General features: G+C 39.4%; 2 protein-coding genes across 3 annotated transcripts in view; one reads left to right on the top strand and one right to left on the bottom strand.

Moving 5' to 3' along the window:
- The window catches only part of LOC145439843 (membrane progestin receptor gamma-like), a 406242-nt gene that overhangs the window by 239707 nt on the left and 146380 nt on the right, over window positions 1-20155 (top strand). The window lies entirely within an intron of this gene.
- On the bottom strand, window positions 218-11674 carry LOC145439869 (uncharacterized). Of its 2 annotated transcripts, none has more exons than XM_080317528.1 (3): window positions 11524-11674; window positions 2843-2950; window positions 218-772 (listed from the first exon to the last, which is right to left on the bottom strand). In XM_080317528.1, the coding sequence occupies exons 1-3, from the start codon at window positions 11600-11602 to the stop codon at window positions 702-704; spliced, it is 258 nt and encodes an 85-aa protein (XP_080173654.1). In that variant the 5' UTR covers window positions 11603-11674; the 3' UTR covers window positions 218-701. The 2 variants fall into 2 exon arrangements, with proteins under 2 accessions (XP_080173654.1, XP_080173653.1); XM_080317527.1 differs by lacking the exon at window positions 11524-11674 and adding an exon at window positions 4764-7110.

Here is a 20155-nt window from a genome sequence, read left to right as displayed (position 1 = left end):
TGCATGATTGCTACGATGGAAAATATGCATCTAAATGCGCACTTGCAAACGTGTAAAATTACGATCTTATCCACCAGAGTTCAGAAAGTAGAACTGTAACCCCTTAATAACACAGATGAGAGGTTCATGCTAAGCCGCATTTCCAGAATATGTTTTATGTATACTATGCAGTCTTTTCTACTCTATACACATCATGGAACTGTATGCTGCCGGTGTATTGAGCGCGCTTGGAACTTTATTACGATGGCGAATAAGTACAAACGATGATATATAAATCAAATGCATGCAACGATTTATCAGCGCTGAAAAGTGCACAAGCGCTTTGGCGAAGTAGAACGGTGAGGGATGAATACCAACTCTGCAATTTATAATGCTGAAATAAAATGAAAATGGGAAGTATAGTCGTCCAATTGGTATATCTTGCACCACCTGGATATGTAAACGACCGAGTACTATATCTGATACCGATCATATATATGCAATATAAAAATGCGTATGACTCAGGCGATAAGTATCAAAAAATTCTTGTTCAATAAACTACAGCAATAACAACGCTAAAATTATATTCATAAGCTTTTGAGCGTCCGACCGAAGTGTCGTCGATGGATAATCAGATCACCCATGTCCGAAAATTGGGGTCAAATATGTCCCGCAGCTGTACAAACACGTTACGGAGTAAGAGCTGCCGAGGTAGTGGTTGATTAGGAAGGCCAGTTAAAAAATGAATTTGTCCAGTCCCGTGAGCAAACGCGTCTCGAACAGTACCTGCAAACTGATGGAAGAAAATATTATTTATTGATTAGTTGAGTCGCGAACCATGCCATTAGTTTAGGCCAGGCCTGGGCAAAGTGCGGCCGGCGGGCCACATGCGGCCCACGAAGCTATTCTATGTGCGGCCCGCGAAAGGTTGTTTGGAATTCAAAACAGAAATCTTGCTTTATGAATGACTAAGACCATAGACTGTAACAAATGAACAGGAAATTCGTTTACTTTGAGGCCTGTTCATTATTGTGTCACGATTTCTTACCTGACATGCGTAATCCAGATTCAGAATATAGGCAATGTGGAAAGGTATGAGTAGCAATTGAAGTCACAAGAAATCCCTCTTTCCATATAGTTTAGTTCAAACCTTCCTTGTTGCCATTGTCAAATGATGCATTATACGGTATGTGTTTCAATTTGTTACGTGATATACTTCCAAATTCCTAATTCGTAAAACAAGTCAATCAGTGCTTGCGATTACTATATGACTCATCATATCACCCATTAAGGATTAACAGACATGGCCCCTCAAAAAGCTGAAAACTGAAATTCAATGAAGGTTTAGGCTTAGAATTTTTAACACTAAATACACTATTCTGGAGTCAAGGGTAAACCCATTCCTTCAGTTTCTGCCGAGCATGTCGCCGATAGTAAGGATTTTAATGACAAAAACACGAAACACTCGGACAAGGGAGGGCGGAGTTTAGAAAAACTGCAAGCTTCGCTCAACATCAAGGCCATTTAAGCTGCACACTGCTCGGAAGGCAGCGACCAAGAACATAAGCTTCGTACTATTGAATTCACAGCAGTGGTTCTCAAACTGGAAGTCGTGAAAGCATCAGAAGGGTGGCGCGAAGTCGAAGTTTATTGAAAAAACTTTTCGCGGTCTGCGCGATATATCCCCTGCTTATAGTTGTTGCTTTGTGTATTATCCGACTTCATATATTTCACAATTCACTCATCAACAGCCATAATCTTCCATGCTATCAAACTATCCGTGGGGATTGCTAGCATTCTGGTTGCACTTTTTAATATTTGTTGGAAATTGTTCACTATCATAAAGGGAGGCGTGCCTAAAAGAGTTCGAGATCCACTGTTTTATAGAGTTTTAATTATAGAACGTGGATAGAGGTTTTAAGAGAGCTAAAATGTATCTTCTTTAACATTGTTTCGAATAATGTCATCAAATAGATATATTTATTATCATTTATTATCATTACCTTGTATTAGCACATTCACTGAGCAGCATTTATTAAGAATGTAATTCAGAAATAAATTAAAATACGCTGGAGAATATAGCTAAACATTTTCACTCGGCCCGCCAACGTATTTAGTTTTCTCATTTGACCCGCGGGGGAAAATAATTGCGCACACCTGGTTTAGGCCATAAGAGTGTTCAACATTTTTGCTTTGTGGTCACAGTTTGAATACTTCTACGTGGTAAGGCCGCTAATGTGAACTTGTAATCTTTCATATATGATTGGATGGTTCTACGATGTCCGCTAATAATAATGCCAGCCATCAGACGGCAACGGCGCATGCCAACGGTGCTTGTATATCGATAATAATACACGGGACGTTTACGCATTATTGAGTGAAATTTCGTGGAACATGAAACACTGCGCGGTATGACTCAGAAGATGTGGTATGTGAAACTATACATCGGAGTCTGTGATGGGGTTACTGTTAATAATTTAACGTCATATTTGACCTTATGCTGTAATCTTGTGGTCACTAGAAAATCCTTGCAAAGGTCTAGATAGAAAGTCGATGAATAATACCAGGTTACTCTGTTCGTAAATTGTTGGAGCGCGAGAAACACGATTTAAATCCAACCGAATCCAAGCATTAGTAACTGTGAACGGATGGTATATTTTCATGAAAAGCATTGCAATTTTATCTGAATTAGATGAGACTTTTAAAACTTGAAAGTTTCTATGCATCCAACATATTTTAAATAATAATTAGTGCACTGGATTTAAGAAAGGATACCACAAAAGAAAGCGACCAAAATTAATGCAGCAAATGTCGGTACTGTGTTGTATGTAGTAGGCCTAGCTAGACCATATCTCGCACTTACATTTTCGTTGCCCTCGCGTCGTAAAATATCTGCAGTGATGGAATCTTTTGATGTACGGACAGTACTGGGCTTCGCATTTTGCAAAGATACGGTCGACCATGCTTGAAGCTGTGAGAATAAATGGCATGTGTTATTTTTGTAACGCATAAAAGCAATCCCATCGCACACAATCCTTAGGCTAGTATAGGCAACCAACTCCTTTCGACTGCGACAATTTACATCGGGAATTATACCATATGGAAGCTGATCAATCTCTCGAACATAGTTATTATCGCCTTTCTTTGGGTCATCCCTCTTTATCCCTCATCACCAGAAAATACCAGTTCCACGCCTGTTTTTATCGATAACATGCTGGACTCTTATTTTGAAACTTCGCACTAAACTTTAAATGACCGGGCAATGTTTTTTTCTATCATACCACCCAGCGTACGCGCTAAATACCACGGCTGTAAGCAATAAGTAAAACCGCAACCACATGTGGAAGTTGCATGAACCGGCGAGCTCCTTGTTTTCTGACTACCACAGAAATGATTTATTACATCGCGAGAACGTGACAGTGAAGGACAGCGTTGGTAACGATTAATACAGCGCCAAACTCGGCAACCTTCCAATCGCGGTTTTCAGGGGCAAATCCGCTAAACTTTAGGTGAAGAATTACACCTAATAGAGAAATTAAATAGTTGCCAATCAAGGCATAGCCCGAAAGCTTGTATTGCAGAGTGTCTCACAGCTGGTTGAAATCTGTCGTTGATATAGTGTCAAACTTTTTCGGTGATACATATATTTTAATGTTGCGAATTTCCAATTGCCCGGTATGTAAAATCAAATACGTCGAAACGAATAAAAAAATAATGGGAACTATATAGGTACCTTGTAATTGGGCCCATTAAAGATATTTTTATAGACAGCTACCGATAATAATGAACGCTGTTAAGTGACTTGCGCGACGCGATCACGCGCTCAGAGCTTATCGTCGATTTGAACCCAGCGTAAGTATGTACTTATAGTACACTTGTGTGTACACTTCACCTACACTCATGCAATAATCTCAAATGCTCGTAGAGGGTACGCTGAGAAGAAATGTGAAAAATAAGGCGAAGGAATCAAGCATTTATGACAGACCATATCGGCAAGAAATTAACAGAAGGATTCCCTTGAAATGGCAGCGATAAAAATATGGATATGGCAGTATCTACAGTGCAAATAACGAGATATCGTCACTCAAGCTTGACGAAGAGGCAGAACTTGGATTTTGGGAATCCCGTGATTGTTACCGCTAGTATACCAATGACGTAGCGAAAAGCATCAAAGTTTGATAAGTTATTTTCAAAATCAGAAACCTGTTATGTCATTGCGATCGATATTTATAATATGATTTCGCGTGTTTATTACATCACATTCTGTCTGATGTATTGCACATTACGTGTCTTGAACGGATGAAAATATTTTAAAAAAAACGTTGATTTGGATTCGTTTCCCGAAACTTCATTGGCTCAAACTGTACATTGCAGTTTGGGGTTCGATCCGATTGAGTGTATTGTCGCTGTGAATTTCCGTTGATGAATATATGTTCGAAAATGGTGATTCCATTATTTTCGAGCAAATCAGCCCTTCTTCGATTTTGACTGATACCCCAGCACAGGAAAACACAAATGTATACAAAAGCCGGCTCCACGTAAATGCCCTGAGATATTTGCTGATTACTATGCTAATTCAACGAAGTATTGTTGCTTACAAGTGATTCCACTTGAATCTTATCACCAAATAGCCACTTACCATAACCACATAACCTATACGGGCAGAGATTAAATTTTCACGAATACCGCAGCTAGGCAATAATCGATAAAGGTGATAAGTCCGAAGTGTGGCTTATACTGACGTAAATTTCCCAAACAACATTTGGCAAATAATCTCTATTTACCATATAGTGCGGCCCGCGAATGGATTCAGATGTTGAATGCGGTCCGCGAGCCAAAAACGTTGCCGACCCTTGAACTATAGACAATTTGCACGATTGACAACACTCCAACACACATTTCACGCACTCCTCACTTGATGGAATGGAGATCTCGAAATTCTTACGCATTCTATCAATGTAGGGCTAACCGCTTCCCCGCCAATACACTTTGAACGTAATCAACGACGCCATAGTTCCCAAATATTTCACAGAATTGGCTGATAGGATCATGATATATAGCTGAAGACATTACTAGTGCTAGTGTTGCTGATGTTCGACTCGTAAAGCTATCATATAAATGACAAGATCAAGATTTTTGTTGATAATGGCAATAAGTCATTGCACGCGATGAATAGGGGAGAGGTCAACATTGCATAATTGCCTTGATTCAAAGGCGGAACTGGACGCTCAATTTAAAATGAGTCATTCAAATTCACCGAGGCTTATCCATTAAAGATCTCGTGATTCATGGCTTTGATCCCTATTTAAAATGTGTGGAATGTGATTTGAAAGGGTCCTATAGCAAATAATCGCAAATGGTATGTCATCATTTCGCATTTGCTCGTGCACCACATGTATGACAAAATTTATTGCTTTCCTACGTAACAAGATGTAGAGATTTTCTTTTACCTCCTTAACATGTATAATTGTGTAAGTTTTAAAAGTAGCAGGGTTTGATACGCATTGGGGATGGTGCGAACCCCTAAGAGTCTCCTATTCAAGTGGAAATGAACTTTTATCATAAGCAAAAGCATGTACTGTACTGTACAGTACATGAACAATGTACATGAGCACGACTATGACGTCACGTGATGTCATAATATCAATTCGAATTTGGAAACATGAGACAGAGAACTCTGCCACTGCACGACAATGTATAAGCCATAGGGAAGACACGCAGCAGTGATAGAAGTGAGTCATTTTAGTAAGATAAAGTATAATGGCGAGTCATGTCAAGCGGCATACTAAATACCCAGTACAATTTATTTCGTGCAAAGGTTTCATTTTAGTTTTGTTTGAATTTCCGTTGCTGATATTCTGAGACAGCTGAACTCCAAGGCATTTTGATCATTGATGATAAGAGTATTAGAATAGACTGGCATTCCACAAAATGTTTACATCATATGCACAATACACAGTGTCGTCGATTAAGATGAACTTCCACGCCGACCGCACCGTAGTCGAAATAATGCAGAGTATCAGATAAAAAACGACAAAACTCCTAACAGCCATCAGCAATAGCCATGCAGCCAACAGGGTTGGTTTCTAGCAAATAGCAAAGTTCTGTGTTTCCTGAGAGTACTGTCGTATACGGTACAACTAAGACCACTGGCGCTTTACTTCACGAAGCTGAAGGAACTCAAGATATAACGGATTAATTGCGCTTAAAAGCATCACGTCAATGCATCGTCAACGGTGATCTCTCGGACCGGGGCGGTGTAATAAATACTAACGGTGTCATAAACGATTAAGTGCCCACGAAGTCACGAAAAGCGATTAACAATACATTCATCGCTTTAATGTTTATTGTTATTCGAAACCTTTCGATCAGATGACAGTCTGTTCTGATACGTGAGATGACTATATTACAATTCTTGTTACACTATGTATTGAAGCTTATAATTTGCATATTAGTGGAATGTACAACCCACATGTCCGGTAAATTTATCAGTACGATAACAAATTTCAAGTAGGAAAGCGTGAAAATGAATGGGACGCGTCTATTGACTATTAAACAGTGTTTTATACAAAGGCATTTTAGAAAAAACAAAATTGTTTTTTTTAAGTAGTAAAATTATGCCATAATTGTGTAAATACTTTCCAAAAAACAAGTTGTATCAGCCTACGGACAATTACCGCCCGATATAGCCGACGTCTATCGATATGGGATGATCGGAACTCTCAAAATAGTCGGTTCAACAGCAACGGTACATATATTTCGTCAAAGGAGCTACATTTACCGTATATTTTCAATTATCAATGTCAATCCACTATGACGTCGCAATTGAATATTCGTGACGTTATCGCTTTAAAAAAACAAAAAACAAACAATAAAAAACATGTTTTAAACAAGGGCTTTGTTTCAAACATGAGTGTTTTAAATTGATTCTTGTAATAAATGCAACACTAGTTTGGTTCAGCTAGGCTCCCTCTCGCCATCTCATCCGTGTAAGCGGTGTCGTATAGAAGCGGGCCGTGCTACATCGGCAGTTCCGGAATAAAAATTAGGAAAACTGGCCAGGCGCGAATGGCCATGGTAGTCGACAAACACCATAAATACCACAAACAACAAAAACAACTACTACAATGTTTGGTTTGCTTTAAATAAACAAATTCATTCATATTGTTTTCATGTCGTCGGTCACTATATAATCAAATAAAAATATTGAATTTCGGCTTAGTATCCCAATTTTATATAATGCGGCCCCCGACCGGATTCAAATGTTCAATGAGGCAAGCGAGCTAAAATGTTTGCCCACCCCTGGTATGTAAGTCATATTGCAATATAACTGCTTAAATAGTTCCAGTTTGTCTGCTTTTCTATATGTGCTGAGCACATTGTACTCCATTCATACTGGATTTACCTCCTAAACCTAATGTAGGTTAGAAATCGTATATATGATATCTATGTAAGTTATACTAAATGGTTGAAGGACCTTTATTCGTTGAGTGAGCGGTCCTTAGAAAACGACCGCACCAGTTCCCCCTAGTTTAAATCTGAACTCGGAAGGTATAAACTTGTATAAACTGTTATTATAGTTAGTTGACGGTTAACTAACTACTGTTTTTTTTAGTATATAGTTTTACTCTATTATCTAGTAACGGAGTAAGAAAAAGTTGTCGTAGAAAACACGTTGTCGTTTGGTGTGAATCGCGATACCGGTGTTCTGCTGTGTGTTGTTCTTGCAGCCATCGCTAACCTATAGTCATCACTACTACCAGTGGCGTAGCCAGTTGTGAATTTTTGGGGTCGAAACCCCATTTCAAACTCGAGACCCGGTCCATTTGAAATGACGGTTATCTCTCCGATATTTCTTAGATCAAGCACAATGAAGACAGCCTGGACGCCATTGTCCAATATCACACGAGACTCAGAAAATTATGTTTTCACCAGTATGACATCGTAATTCAAATCAATGATGCTAAAATATTGCTAGGGTTATAACATGAATTGTCATACAAGTACACATCCGTAACAATGATACATGCGTTGAAACTCGAGAATCAGCTGTAGCGCAAACCTGGGATCGCGTCCTCTGTATATTGGCTGGCATTGCGTCCGGCTCAAGAAAAATTAATAATGCATTTTGGCATATCCCTATAATGTATTTTTCACGTGGTTGAATCACACGCGATTTGGAATACTACCAACGACCAGGAAATATACCCAACTACCCGATCAAATATTGAAAAAAGAAAACTAAACTACCTAACAAGGTCGGATGGATCACTAGAAAGCACGCATACATTAACATATTTTAAAGTTTTAGAAAACATGAAATTATTTTGACGTTTCCGAACTAATATGAAATACTTGGTATCATAATACTCAACTAAGCGGATATTGCCCGTATTGGTGAGCTCCAATGGGAATCCGAGAGTCCTGCACATCCAAATTGTATTGAGTATGCTTGTTTGCAAGCGCCATTACTTCATGGTTCAGGGGTATCTTTGAACACTTGATTGAACAACTCATCTGTCAATTGACATGCTAACGTGCAATAGGCTAGCATCTCACTTATCGCACGCTAGGTCATAAAACGACATTGAACCCGCGGGTGATATTGGAATCGTCAGTGACCGGGTATTATTATCTATTACCTATTTGATAATGATGCAACGGATGGCTTGTCACACCCTCCAACCTCGCAGAGCGTCGATGCCTTGTTATCATCTGTTAGTCGTGAGATCAGAATATTAACCGAAAAATGTTGCCTTGACTTCTATGGCCTACCTGCGCGAGTCAATACTGTTCCAATTACAGCAGAACGGAGTCGGTTCAAATCAATATCTACGAGCATTCCGATCTCGGATTGCGCTATTCACCGGACATTCGAGATTTAATAAAAAAAATGATCCCAAACAGGAAGGTTCAAGGGCTGTGTTTTCCGACAAATGCTAGTGGCGGAGTGATATCTACTAGGGCGACACTTTGAACTTCACTGCGCGTGAAGCATCGGTTGAAGAGGCAATAACCTAAATTAAAACGGGTAGTTTCTTGGAATATGAGCATTATACGTCTGTTACTATATACCTTACACGTCTACGTTTATACAACGCTTCATAAAGTCCATGTTAAACATCCCATTTAATATTTTGTAGATTATGTAGGATTGTAGGTGAGATCAGATAGAAGCAGCGTTGGGATCAAGTCACTACCTTCGAGTCACGAGTCATCTCGAGTCATTACACATTTTGACTCGAGTCAAGGCAAGTCAATCGATTTTCGAAGGTGACTCGAGTCAAGTCAAGTCACTCGTTTTTTGGAGGTGACTCGAGTCAAGTCGAGTCAAGTCAAGTCACGAGTCAAGTCACAATTCAAGTCAAATTGAATTTTCGAAGTATGAGGATGATTCAAAGTCATTACATTTTGCTAGCTGTGTGAATGACAGATTGATTGGTGATATATCTTGAATCAATTACCGAGTATTAGGTTAATTATACGTGCAAAAAGGCGTTGTATCGCTCACGCACGCTTAGAGCTGCTAATAAAATACGTGAACCAAAATAGAGAATCGAATACGAAGCGCCGAGAAGTTGGAACAAATTGATACGGTACAACACACTACCCATCCAGGGCCATCCACACATCCGTGAGATTATAAACGCATTAACTATATTCTTTCGATTCAAATCATACAAGAGGGTCGGCTAAAGTGGGCACTTCGCGATGTAAGCACTGAGCCGTTTAACAAACAGAGATACGTTGCTATTAGATTATTCTACAGCTAGTACATAAACGTAAGCTGTGATCATTTCGTTTTCGGTTAATTTATTTGTGATGTAACAATGGGAGGATCAGTGAAAAGTACAATCAGTGAATGACTGATTGCTCTCACAAGTCACACCGGCGTATCGCGAACAATCCGAATATAAAAAAAAGATGCAGCGATTTAATCGACATCGTTTACTAGATGACTTGAAATTGACTCGTAAATTTTGCTCCGAGTCACGAGTCAATCCACATTTCTGAAGCGACGAGTCAAGTCAAGTCAAGTCATTTTTGCAAAGTGACTCGAGTCAAGTCAAGTCATGCGAAAAAGGTGACTCGAGTCTGACTCGAGTCAAGTCATGACTCGAGTCATCCCAACACTGGATAGAAGGGCTATTTCAAACGGCACTTTGGTAGGCAATAAGGTAGGCATGAACCACGTGAGCGCTTGGAAAAAGTAGAAGTATACGTCGTCGCTGACCACCTCTGTTTTACTCTTACCGAAATTACAGCAGCATCATTTGGTTAACTGGTCCAAGTCGTTTCGGCACCCTTTTATCTTTTCATTCTATCGCAATCGTGTGGGGTTTTGATTTGTGGAAAATGTCAATAAAATGATGGCGGAAACTCCTTACACACGCACGATAAGTTGTTCGAGTTGTTGAATGTGATTATAAAAGTGGTTTGGAAATTTATATTCAATATTTACCCGACTAATCGGCTGCTGAAATAACAAAGAGCAGAACAGGAATGTATCACCTCAGGGAGTAATGCTGTCACCCATGCGCGAATCTCCTTAAACTATATATATGCAATACACAATCTAATGTTTCGTAGATCATCGGAAATGATGTGTTGGGTATAAATATCCGTTATAACCGGATATTAGGACATATTAAATAACAGTATTACTTTGGGCTGCATACTGAATCTGAATTCTTTCACAATATCGCTCAATTGAAATTCCAACATCGCCATGAAGCCCGCCATTGCATCGCAGTCCTTCTAAAAGTTGTATGTCAATTATACCCATATCGGAATTATATGTTTAACGTGGTCAAGTACAGGAAAGGGTGATCTCATGTATTTGAAATATTATTTCATAAAACTACCGCTATCGACAACAATAACAACGATAATGTATTTGTAGATTGCCAGTGGATATATAGTGGTTATATGGAGTTTTCTTATCTCGATAGTATTGTGAATTGATTTGTTTTCACAGGCAAAGAGTATGTAGAAGTTACACCAACGTGATCGGCACTTGGGGCGTTTTATGACCCCGAGCGAATTTCAACTCGTACTGCAGGCTATGTCACGTTATATATATATTTATTTTACGGATTAATATCCAAGGTCAACACCTTTCGAAGTGGGTATGGACGCCTTTACCGCATGAGTATCACAAAATAGCTGAACTTCATGGAGAGTGCTTGGGTTCACTTTTCGTAGCTTGGTATTCCCGAATATGAAACGTAGTTTCTACGTGATGAGCATATGATCTCGACACCGCGATTTGCGAAAGTATAAATCTAAACTTTTGTTCAATCTTTACAGAAGTCCATACGAAATCAGCATTTTCGCGGACTATGATCTCACGATTGCAGGGTTTCGTTTCCATAGTGGATCAGTGCTCAGTTGTTTCACAGTCATTGATCTCAATTTTTACGCCACATTCTCGTCGTACCCTATCTATTTGCCCGGAATGGAGACCGGTACTGCCAGTTGTTGAGTTCTTAATATTGGGAAAATAAGATAAACATAGTATCGTTTTACGGAGAAGCTTCTTACCGGAAAATGCAGATCTCGTATCCACGACAAGGTGAACTATAATTCCAAATGCCAGGAACAGTGACAATGATTTTGTCATCGTCGATTCTTCAGGTCACGGATCCAGTGGTCAGCAGAGTTTTATCGTTAGGTATCGTGATCACGCATAATTCTAATAAAGATATCGTTCATTTCAGTTGGCATGACGGAGATAGCCGGAGTGACGATCGAAATCGTTGATTTCCAGCGATAAAATATTATCTAGCCAATACATTGAGACTCCCCATTGTCACGAAGTCACAACCTCGATAACCATGGTTAAATAGAGTATATGCCACACTCGTTTGTACATAATGAATACTCACTAATCTCACTAAGCTAGTCTATTAGATGAGTGCCTATACTGCCTACGTGCTACGAATTCGATACAACGGAACATATATATTCTTGAATCAATAGATAATCCCTTCTCTGCCCCACACATCGTTTGTATTGAAACTGTGATTCTGTAGTGGTGAATAACACCTCCAGCAACTGGCTGTCACAATGTCTTTTAAGCTCACTGGTATGCCAATGAATACAATAACCTTTGCAACCAATGTTTCTTCTTATTCCGAGTTGTGAATCCTAATAATACGTTTATGTATGACTTCTGTACTGCACACCCCTTATAATTATGATGTGCGGAGTTTACAGGAATGACGTTGCTGACGATAATATACTTCAAGTTCCGTTCTGCTGGAGACTGGAAATGCCAGTGGCTAAACATTCGGCGTTTCGTATCGAGAAGATGTAAGCAGCCATATTCGTACTAGCCTACTGCACATCCAAGTGTCGGCGATGGGCGATACTACCAGTGTAAAATTCGATTAATGTCATATATATATTTATACGTGACGAAACACCTAACCATGACCTGAATGCCCGTACCAAACAGGAAAGCCAACGCAAAACACAATGTACAGAGCTGATATGAGAAGTTGCCGTAATGTCAACAAAGGTGACCCTGCTGGCAATGCCTTTCTAGTGAATCAGGCCGTATGCCTAAATATAAAGGCCGATAGGGTAGATACGATAAAAATACATTCAACAACGCATTCGCCCATCCGAAACCGATTACTCTCTCAATAATATCTAAATCAGTGATTCCTAACCGTTCGGGGTTGGTGACCCCATTTGTTAAATTATAATACCTTGCGACGATGATATCAGATATGAAATCAACACTTTTTACTCTATGACAACACCAATAAAAGTAGCCTACACTTCATAGTATTTATTTACAGCCATAATAAGGCCATCGGGGCCTACACGATACCTTCCGCGATTTCAAAGTTCATAGACGGGCGTTAAAACTCTATAATTTCATCAACGAAGTATATTATTTTCCGTGTTGTAATGCTGTAGTGTTGCATATGTGTTCAATAACCGCTCCCACGTATATTGGTATTGACGAAAGACAGTACCACAAAAAGCTCTTATTCACTTACAGTTGATAGTCTAACGAAGGGACCATCAGAACCGCGCCCGATGGGTTTGATGAAAATTTCCTATACAGACTAAAATTTGAAGAGCTTCTTGGAGGTAGAGAACTTCAATATACAATTGAATAATATATTCAAATTGAAATGAACCCGAATATTTTCGACTGAAACTCGTCAGGGGTAATCGTCAGCAACTAGTAGAGAATTGGAAAGAACATTGTATATCAACAATCGTATCACAAAATATGACGTCACCAGCATGAAATTTCGAATGAGAGAGCGTTCAATGTACTCAAGTTCTCGTTCAAAATTAGACCAATTATCGTGCAACCGTCATCTGTCTTGTGCAAATATTAACTGTGCGCTTGAGAGAAACAGACACAAATAACTTTCCGCGAAAATAACATCATATTATATGTAGAAATTGGATGGATTTTGAATATTTCGAAGCGAATTTTGCTGCTGTATTTATTGTCTTGAAAATCCCCGTCTTCGATTTCATATGCACGAGTGCCGAATATATTTCCACAAAGTTAGCTGCTGGCTAAAGTAGGCCTATAGCATTGACGTGTAACGCTTCGGACGACAAATTTGGATATGATCACAACGTATATAGCAGAAAAATTGAGAAACAGAGTATTTTATGAACATATAACGTCCAGCCTTGTACTTTCTATCTAGCATCTCATCTTGGAGTATTCTGGAGTAGTGATTATGTCTGTCACAGGAAAAAATGGATTCCGTGGCGAGGTTTCAATCCCTTCATTCGGAGAGATTAGGAAAAAAACTCAGGAATTTCAGTAGGCTATATTGGCAATTTGGCAATTAAAATGAGTTTGCACATAGTAGGATATTTTATATCAGACGACTATTTTAGTGATGTGAGTCCTGAAGTTTTAGCAATTATGAAGAGAAACTGTCCCATGCTTTCCCTAATCGAAAAAAATTACAAATTAGGTTAATAATCATTTTTCAAAATTTGGAGGTTTCGCCGACCCCCGGTTGAGAACCACTGCTCTACCAGTTGCAGACGATTACCCCTGACGAGTGTCAGCCGAAAATATTCGGGTTCATTTCAATATCAATATACCATTCAATTCTAAAATTTACGATAGACTACAACTATACCGTTGACAAATTCCAGACTTTGGGGATGCGCGATCTTTTTATACAAGTTGGTTAAGGTTGAATAACTAGATGAAATCCCAGTCCGCGTTGCTTTCTGTAACTATAGTCATAAAAAGTGCTTTCGGAATATAATAGAAGCCCCCTCATTTCATTAGGAATTGTTAACGCAGCAAGTGGGACGTAACGAAAAATGTCACTGTCAAAGTATATAACACAACCGCAATAGAGGTAAATTATCGTGCGGAAACATTCCTAAGTTGTCGGATGAACGTTGTCGCAAATCTTCAAGTAGCATGCAAGACGCAGCATCAGTATTATTTTTTTATTCCCGCTTTCCCATCACATGGTTACCTAATGTACAGTATTAATAAGTAAGATACAGATACAGTATTAAGAAGTATGTGAAAAGTGAATGAAAAGTATGGCGCATCGTATAGTTCACTTCACGTTAAATGCGGTTCGCAGATATGGTAGCCAAATTACCAAGTCATATTATGACGAGTCAAGTAATTATGAACCTTACGTGAAGTATTCATCTAGAGTCGAGTCTACTCCCGAGGGGTACGTACTATAGGGTTGCCATACGTTCGGACTTTCCCGGACATGTCCGGAATTTCACTGTTCAAACTAGCGTCCGGGAGGAATTTCTAGAATATGCCAAATGTCCGGAATTTTGAAGACTTGACGTAAGCTCATAAATTTTTCGCAAATCAACATAAAAGCATTATTTTGGGGAATATTTATGCTGATGCACTATATTTTTCTTCGCGATGCGCGCGATTTACTACCACATTTGATTTTATTATGGGGACTACCACTCTCGCAAAAACTACAATGAAATATAAATAAATAAAAAAACCTTCATTTACTGGAATAAGCCTCATTGTAATCGCAATTATAGGAGAGCGGTATATTCCTAGAGATCGATATGGCCGTGCTTTATTCAAAGATAGTGGTTCTAAACGTGGGGGTCATTTGTCTTTATTCTGGGGTTTGCGAATAAGTTGAACGTAATCAGCCCCTGAGTAAGTCTGGGCAAAGGTGATGACTTCTTTTAGTAATTAGCTTGTCAAATTTTGATCTGGGCCACGGAACATTTTCAAATTGGAGATTTAGTCGCGGCCATAAAAGGTTGGAAACCACTGGATCCGGGGTGTTTATAAAGCTCCGTAGTGCGCACCGGCATAAGGCTGATAAACAATCTTATCGGTAGGGCATGAACATGACTTAACGATGTACAATTACGCTCCCTGTATTTCTGAACTCATCATCCTCCACCATCTCTACCGCTAACTCTGAACATTAGGACGGAGAGTGGAACAACCAATATTATTGAAAGAATTCATGCAAAAAATTGAACTACCAGATGCATATAGAAACCACATTCATATGGAAAGCACCCCCTCCCGCAGAAGCTGCATCGATGTCCCTAGGGTGGTCGCAAAATCATTGTTTATTTGGGCGGGAAGGGGCTGAAAACATATGCTTTCGGTCCCGGCTACACAACACACAGCCACATACTCCTGAACCGGGTCGTGACTACCTCCGGTCTATGAGGAAAGGTTTGCTAGTGTGACGTCATAACTCATTTTGAATTCCACTAGTGGGCGCTACAGAGTGTCCGGAATTTGGGTCGCAGAAATATGGTAACCCTAACCTACTACCTACTAGATATAATCTTCCAACGTATCAACGTAACGTACCATTTCCATCCGGTTGTAGCCCTATTTCTTCCTAGCATGCACTCCGAACGTATCCCGAGAATAAAATTTATCTGTCATTGTGTACTTGGCGAGACGTTAGCCCCAATGCTTTACCAACTAAACTTGTCTGGCCAATCATCACGTAAAAACGGATGAAGTAACAGGACGGAATATCCTTACCATGAACCAAAGCTTTCTTCAGCGCTAGCACACGATGTAGAATGAAAAGAAATTTGCGAATAGTTAGCTCGTATGGTAGCAGACTTGGCAGATTATTGACTCTAATACAATACGCTGAACTTATGTAGGCTAAAAATGTTTTTTATTCCGGTTCCCGATCGGCGATGCCACAATCCCACAAACGAAACTCATTTTAAAGCGTTCGTTTTCTATCAGTTACGGTGTATACAATGTTTAGTGTGTACTAGGGATGGTGTGAACGTGAGGTTCACGTTCGCGTTTGTGTGTGAACCTCAGAAATTTAGAGGTTCACGTTCACAAACGAACCTTGGTAAGTTCTGCACTGTGAACCTTTTTAATATATTACTATTTTTCACGTCAGTATAACATCTTTGTTTGCAATTCATTGTATTTCAATTGCGGGTCACACTATCATGACGCTGGCAGCATAGAAAGATCAACACTAAACGAGCATGCAGCTTGACAATCTCAAAAATTTCACTTTCTTTGTTACAAAAGTTTACTCGAAATATCCAGTTTTCCGTATGTGAATATTTAGTGACTCTGCTGTGCGCTTGACCCGCAATCACACAATATCAAGAGCGAAATACGCTACATGTAAGTAGTCAACGAATGATGCGTATTTAACCAATCAATGGAATTCATGTAAAGAACACATCGTTGTCTAATGTAAACAAATCTAGCAGGCGAACTGGGTCTATGCAGATTTGATACGTTTATTGTATCATGAAAAAACAAATGCGTGTGATCATGGTGTTGGCTACTCCTTTATAACTTGTTAATGGGATAATAACGGTAGCCATTATAGAAACCCCGTTTGCACTCTGTTCAATATCAATGTAGCAATACTCAGACGGCGAATACATATTTCGGTCTGGCCTGGACTGTTAAGGCACAAAAGCGTGTATTCCTTTGCAATTCCTAATCGAAATTGTTGGCAAAGCGACGGAAGATATTGATTTTATGGGATTATTACATCGTTTGATTGCCCCAGTTGATATATTTGGCGACGTTTAAAAAGTCAGTATGTACTTCAGCATTGTGGCATAATGCGGCCCTAGTGGTCGCTAGGTATCGTGTTGTACATTAATATATTACTTCACTGAAATGTAGGGTTGGAATTAGCAATATGACGTCACGAGGTTCACGTTCGCTTTCACACAGAACTTTACAAAAAGGTTCGCGTTCACACGAACCTACACCTTTCAGAGGTTCACAGAATCCCTAGTGTGTACAAACTGTACATGTGTACAACATACTTGTTAAGGGACAGATCGTGTGCGATCCTCGATGATTCGGTTTGTGGTACTTGGTCGCGGTGTATGTATACTGCACGGTTGACCGTGAATTGCTTCCCGGCTTCCGCTCGAAATCATGAAAACTAGATTACATGGCATTGGAAACGCTCCAAAACCTTTGCGTGAAAGATCCTTATATAGATTTTTTTACCTTAGCTATAGACTGCCAATGGTATACGCGTGAAGTCGCCCAGTGCAATCAGTTATCGCCACGTAGACAATGAACGAAAGACTAAGTAGGCTACTATTAACAGAGTGTCATTCTGGAAGAACTGTACTGTATGCAAAAAGAATGATGACTATACTCAGCAGGCAAGATCGCGAAACGACGACATTTTGGAAAGGTGACTTTGCATAGTACGGCGTTTTCATATAGTTTCCTATTACAGGAAGTTTTATCAGGAAATCAAATCAATCACGCGGAATTATTTTGAGCGTTTGAATGAGGGATTCTAAGCCTATTCACCCCGAATATTTATTAAACAAATAAATTACAAAACCAATACTTGAGTTGAGCTATTCAACCAACCAACCAACCAAATTAATGGGCGTGGCACGGGTGTATTTAGGGAGAGTTCACCAAATGCACGACGATTAAAATCGTTAATATTTCGCTACTTCAGTAAACTTCGGTGTACCCTGCGGTTTGAATAGAATCACACTTCACACACGTGAGTTCGAATGTCTGAAATTTATCCACAACGCAACACAACTCAAGACCACAAGTTGGTTGAAGTAGTAGTTAAGAAAACTACTAAAGTAAAATTAGTAGTAATTTTCTGAGCAGCCCAAAGATATTTTAAGTAAAAGTAGAATTTGCTGATTTTGAAAACTATTAGGTAAGTAGTTTTGAAAAACAGTCTATATACGCTCAGTCGAAGCCGTGCGACTAACAAATGCGGAGTGCGTACGGTACAGAGAGCTGGTTTGGTGTTGTAACATTCCAGGAGATTTATATATTCCACAGCATAACGATTCAACCGGGCCATAAGATACAAATGATACCATCCCCCGTATTACAAGGCCGGTATAGTTAATAAGACGATGAGCTTACGGATCAGATATACCGAACATTACATTATCGCTTTGTCCGATTATGAAGGGAACAGAAAATGTGGTAGTGCGCCTAATTATAAATTAACGTTTTGCTGATTATTGTAACTAAATAGATGTAACTTACAGTGGGATTAATTGTCAGTTTAAAAATCCATTCCTATCTTAACCGCCTGAGATTCAAAAGACGAGAAATGGGTTACACCGCCAATGACACCCACGCCGACAGTCGGTCATGATCTGATTCTATAACCATGGCATGTAATACGTTCCTTGGTAAGCAACTTATAACTCAAACCGATGGGAAATTAACTATTCTAATCGGCGTCTACTATAGCTGACAAAACACTTGAATATTTTTGCTCGACCTGCTTAGGTATTGCGATAGCCTATAGCTCTCAATATCCGACCAATCTGCAAAAATGATTTCCTCGGAACCTCCGCTATGTTCATAACAGATATAAAGCTCCTAAATACTGCTGGCCTGTACGCTACATCGTCAGACTGCCGTATTGCGTGAACACGAACTTCAACACTGACATTATTGACACCTAAATCTTCGTTTATATAATTTTAGTAATCTAATCTAATCTACATCCATCGGCGAATAAACCTGACCCTGCTATAAGATTACTGAACGGATAATAATATATAACCGGCGTATCGCGAACTGTTCAACCATTACCCGCGAGCATTTCTTTTTCAACGGATGGAACTATAAAAGCGGTCGACAGCACATACAAACATGAAAGCGGTTTAATCTTAGGTCACTTGATGGCAAGCTGGGATCTCATGCAGATTTACCACCGCACTGATTCGTTCGTGCGTTTTAAGCAGGAAAACTATCGCTACTGATCCGAGAAATTGCATGTTTCCGTCTAGCCTAACACTACATCACATCGTATTAGGACACAATGTCAAGCTTCAAACAGATAGTTGTATGATTGTATGCTTGTATGCATGTATGTATTTATGTATGTATAATTGGAACTGGTGCGTACAACTGCGAACACCATTTCAATTTACCAATTCTATTTCATACTATATAACCTATATTGAGATAATTTAGGGCGCATTGGCACTTTTAATTATTTACGACTCCATATAAATTATGGCATTAAATCTCGTGTAGAACTATACTCTTCTCACGCTTTATTCTATAATTATTTCAGCATCAGAGGCCCACCGTAAATATGACAACACGCAAGGAATAGTACGCGTCTCAGCGAAAATCGAGACGCTCACTACACGGACATCGCTGTAAAAAGTCAGCACCAGAGACCCGGTGCATGCGAGAGAGACTGATTGAAGAGTGAAAGTGAACGATTGAAGCGATGAAGAAGGATACAAAAGACGAAGATACTAAAGGATACAAAGCCATTAAAATTGATCTATGCAATATCGATGCCGTGATGCACAAGGCGGCGTAAGCTGAAACTCATGACACATACCCGACAGATTCCGGGAAACGTTCGATCCCACATGATCCAAAAGATCACGTTATTGGGCATTTAGCATATTCTTCGGAATGCCCTGAATGCACCAATGGACTAAAACTACACTTGCGCGGGTGAATCACAGCGTAATTTCTGTAATTCTTCATTTTTAATCATCTCTACCTTTGCTCTGCAACCCTTGCCAATTCTTCATCTAACGCAATCGTGTAATCTGACATCTCCAAGTATTCCATATGAATAACAATTTGACTGTTCCACTGAAATTTTAAAAATTTACTCCAATCTCGCCATTTTCTTTTGGAAGCAGGTTGCTCCCCGGATTAGGTGTG

This window comes from Botryllus schlosseri, chromosome 5, assembly GCF_051294905.1.
Source record: "Botryllus schlosseri isolate E-star chromosome 5, Bs_hap1, whole genome shotgun sequence".
NCBI lineage: Eukaryota > Metazoa > Chordata > Ascidiacea > Stolidobranchia > Styelidae > Botryllus > Botryllus schlosseri.
This window is presented reverse-complemented; position numbering and strand designations above follow the sequence as displayed.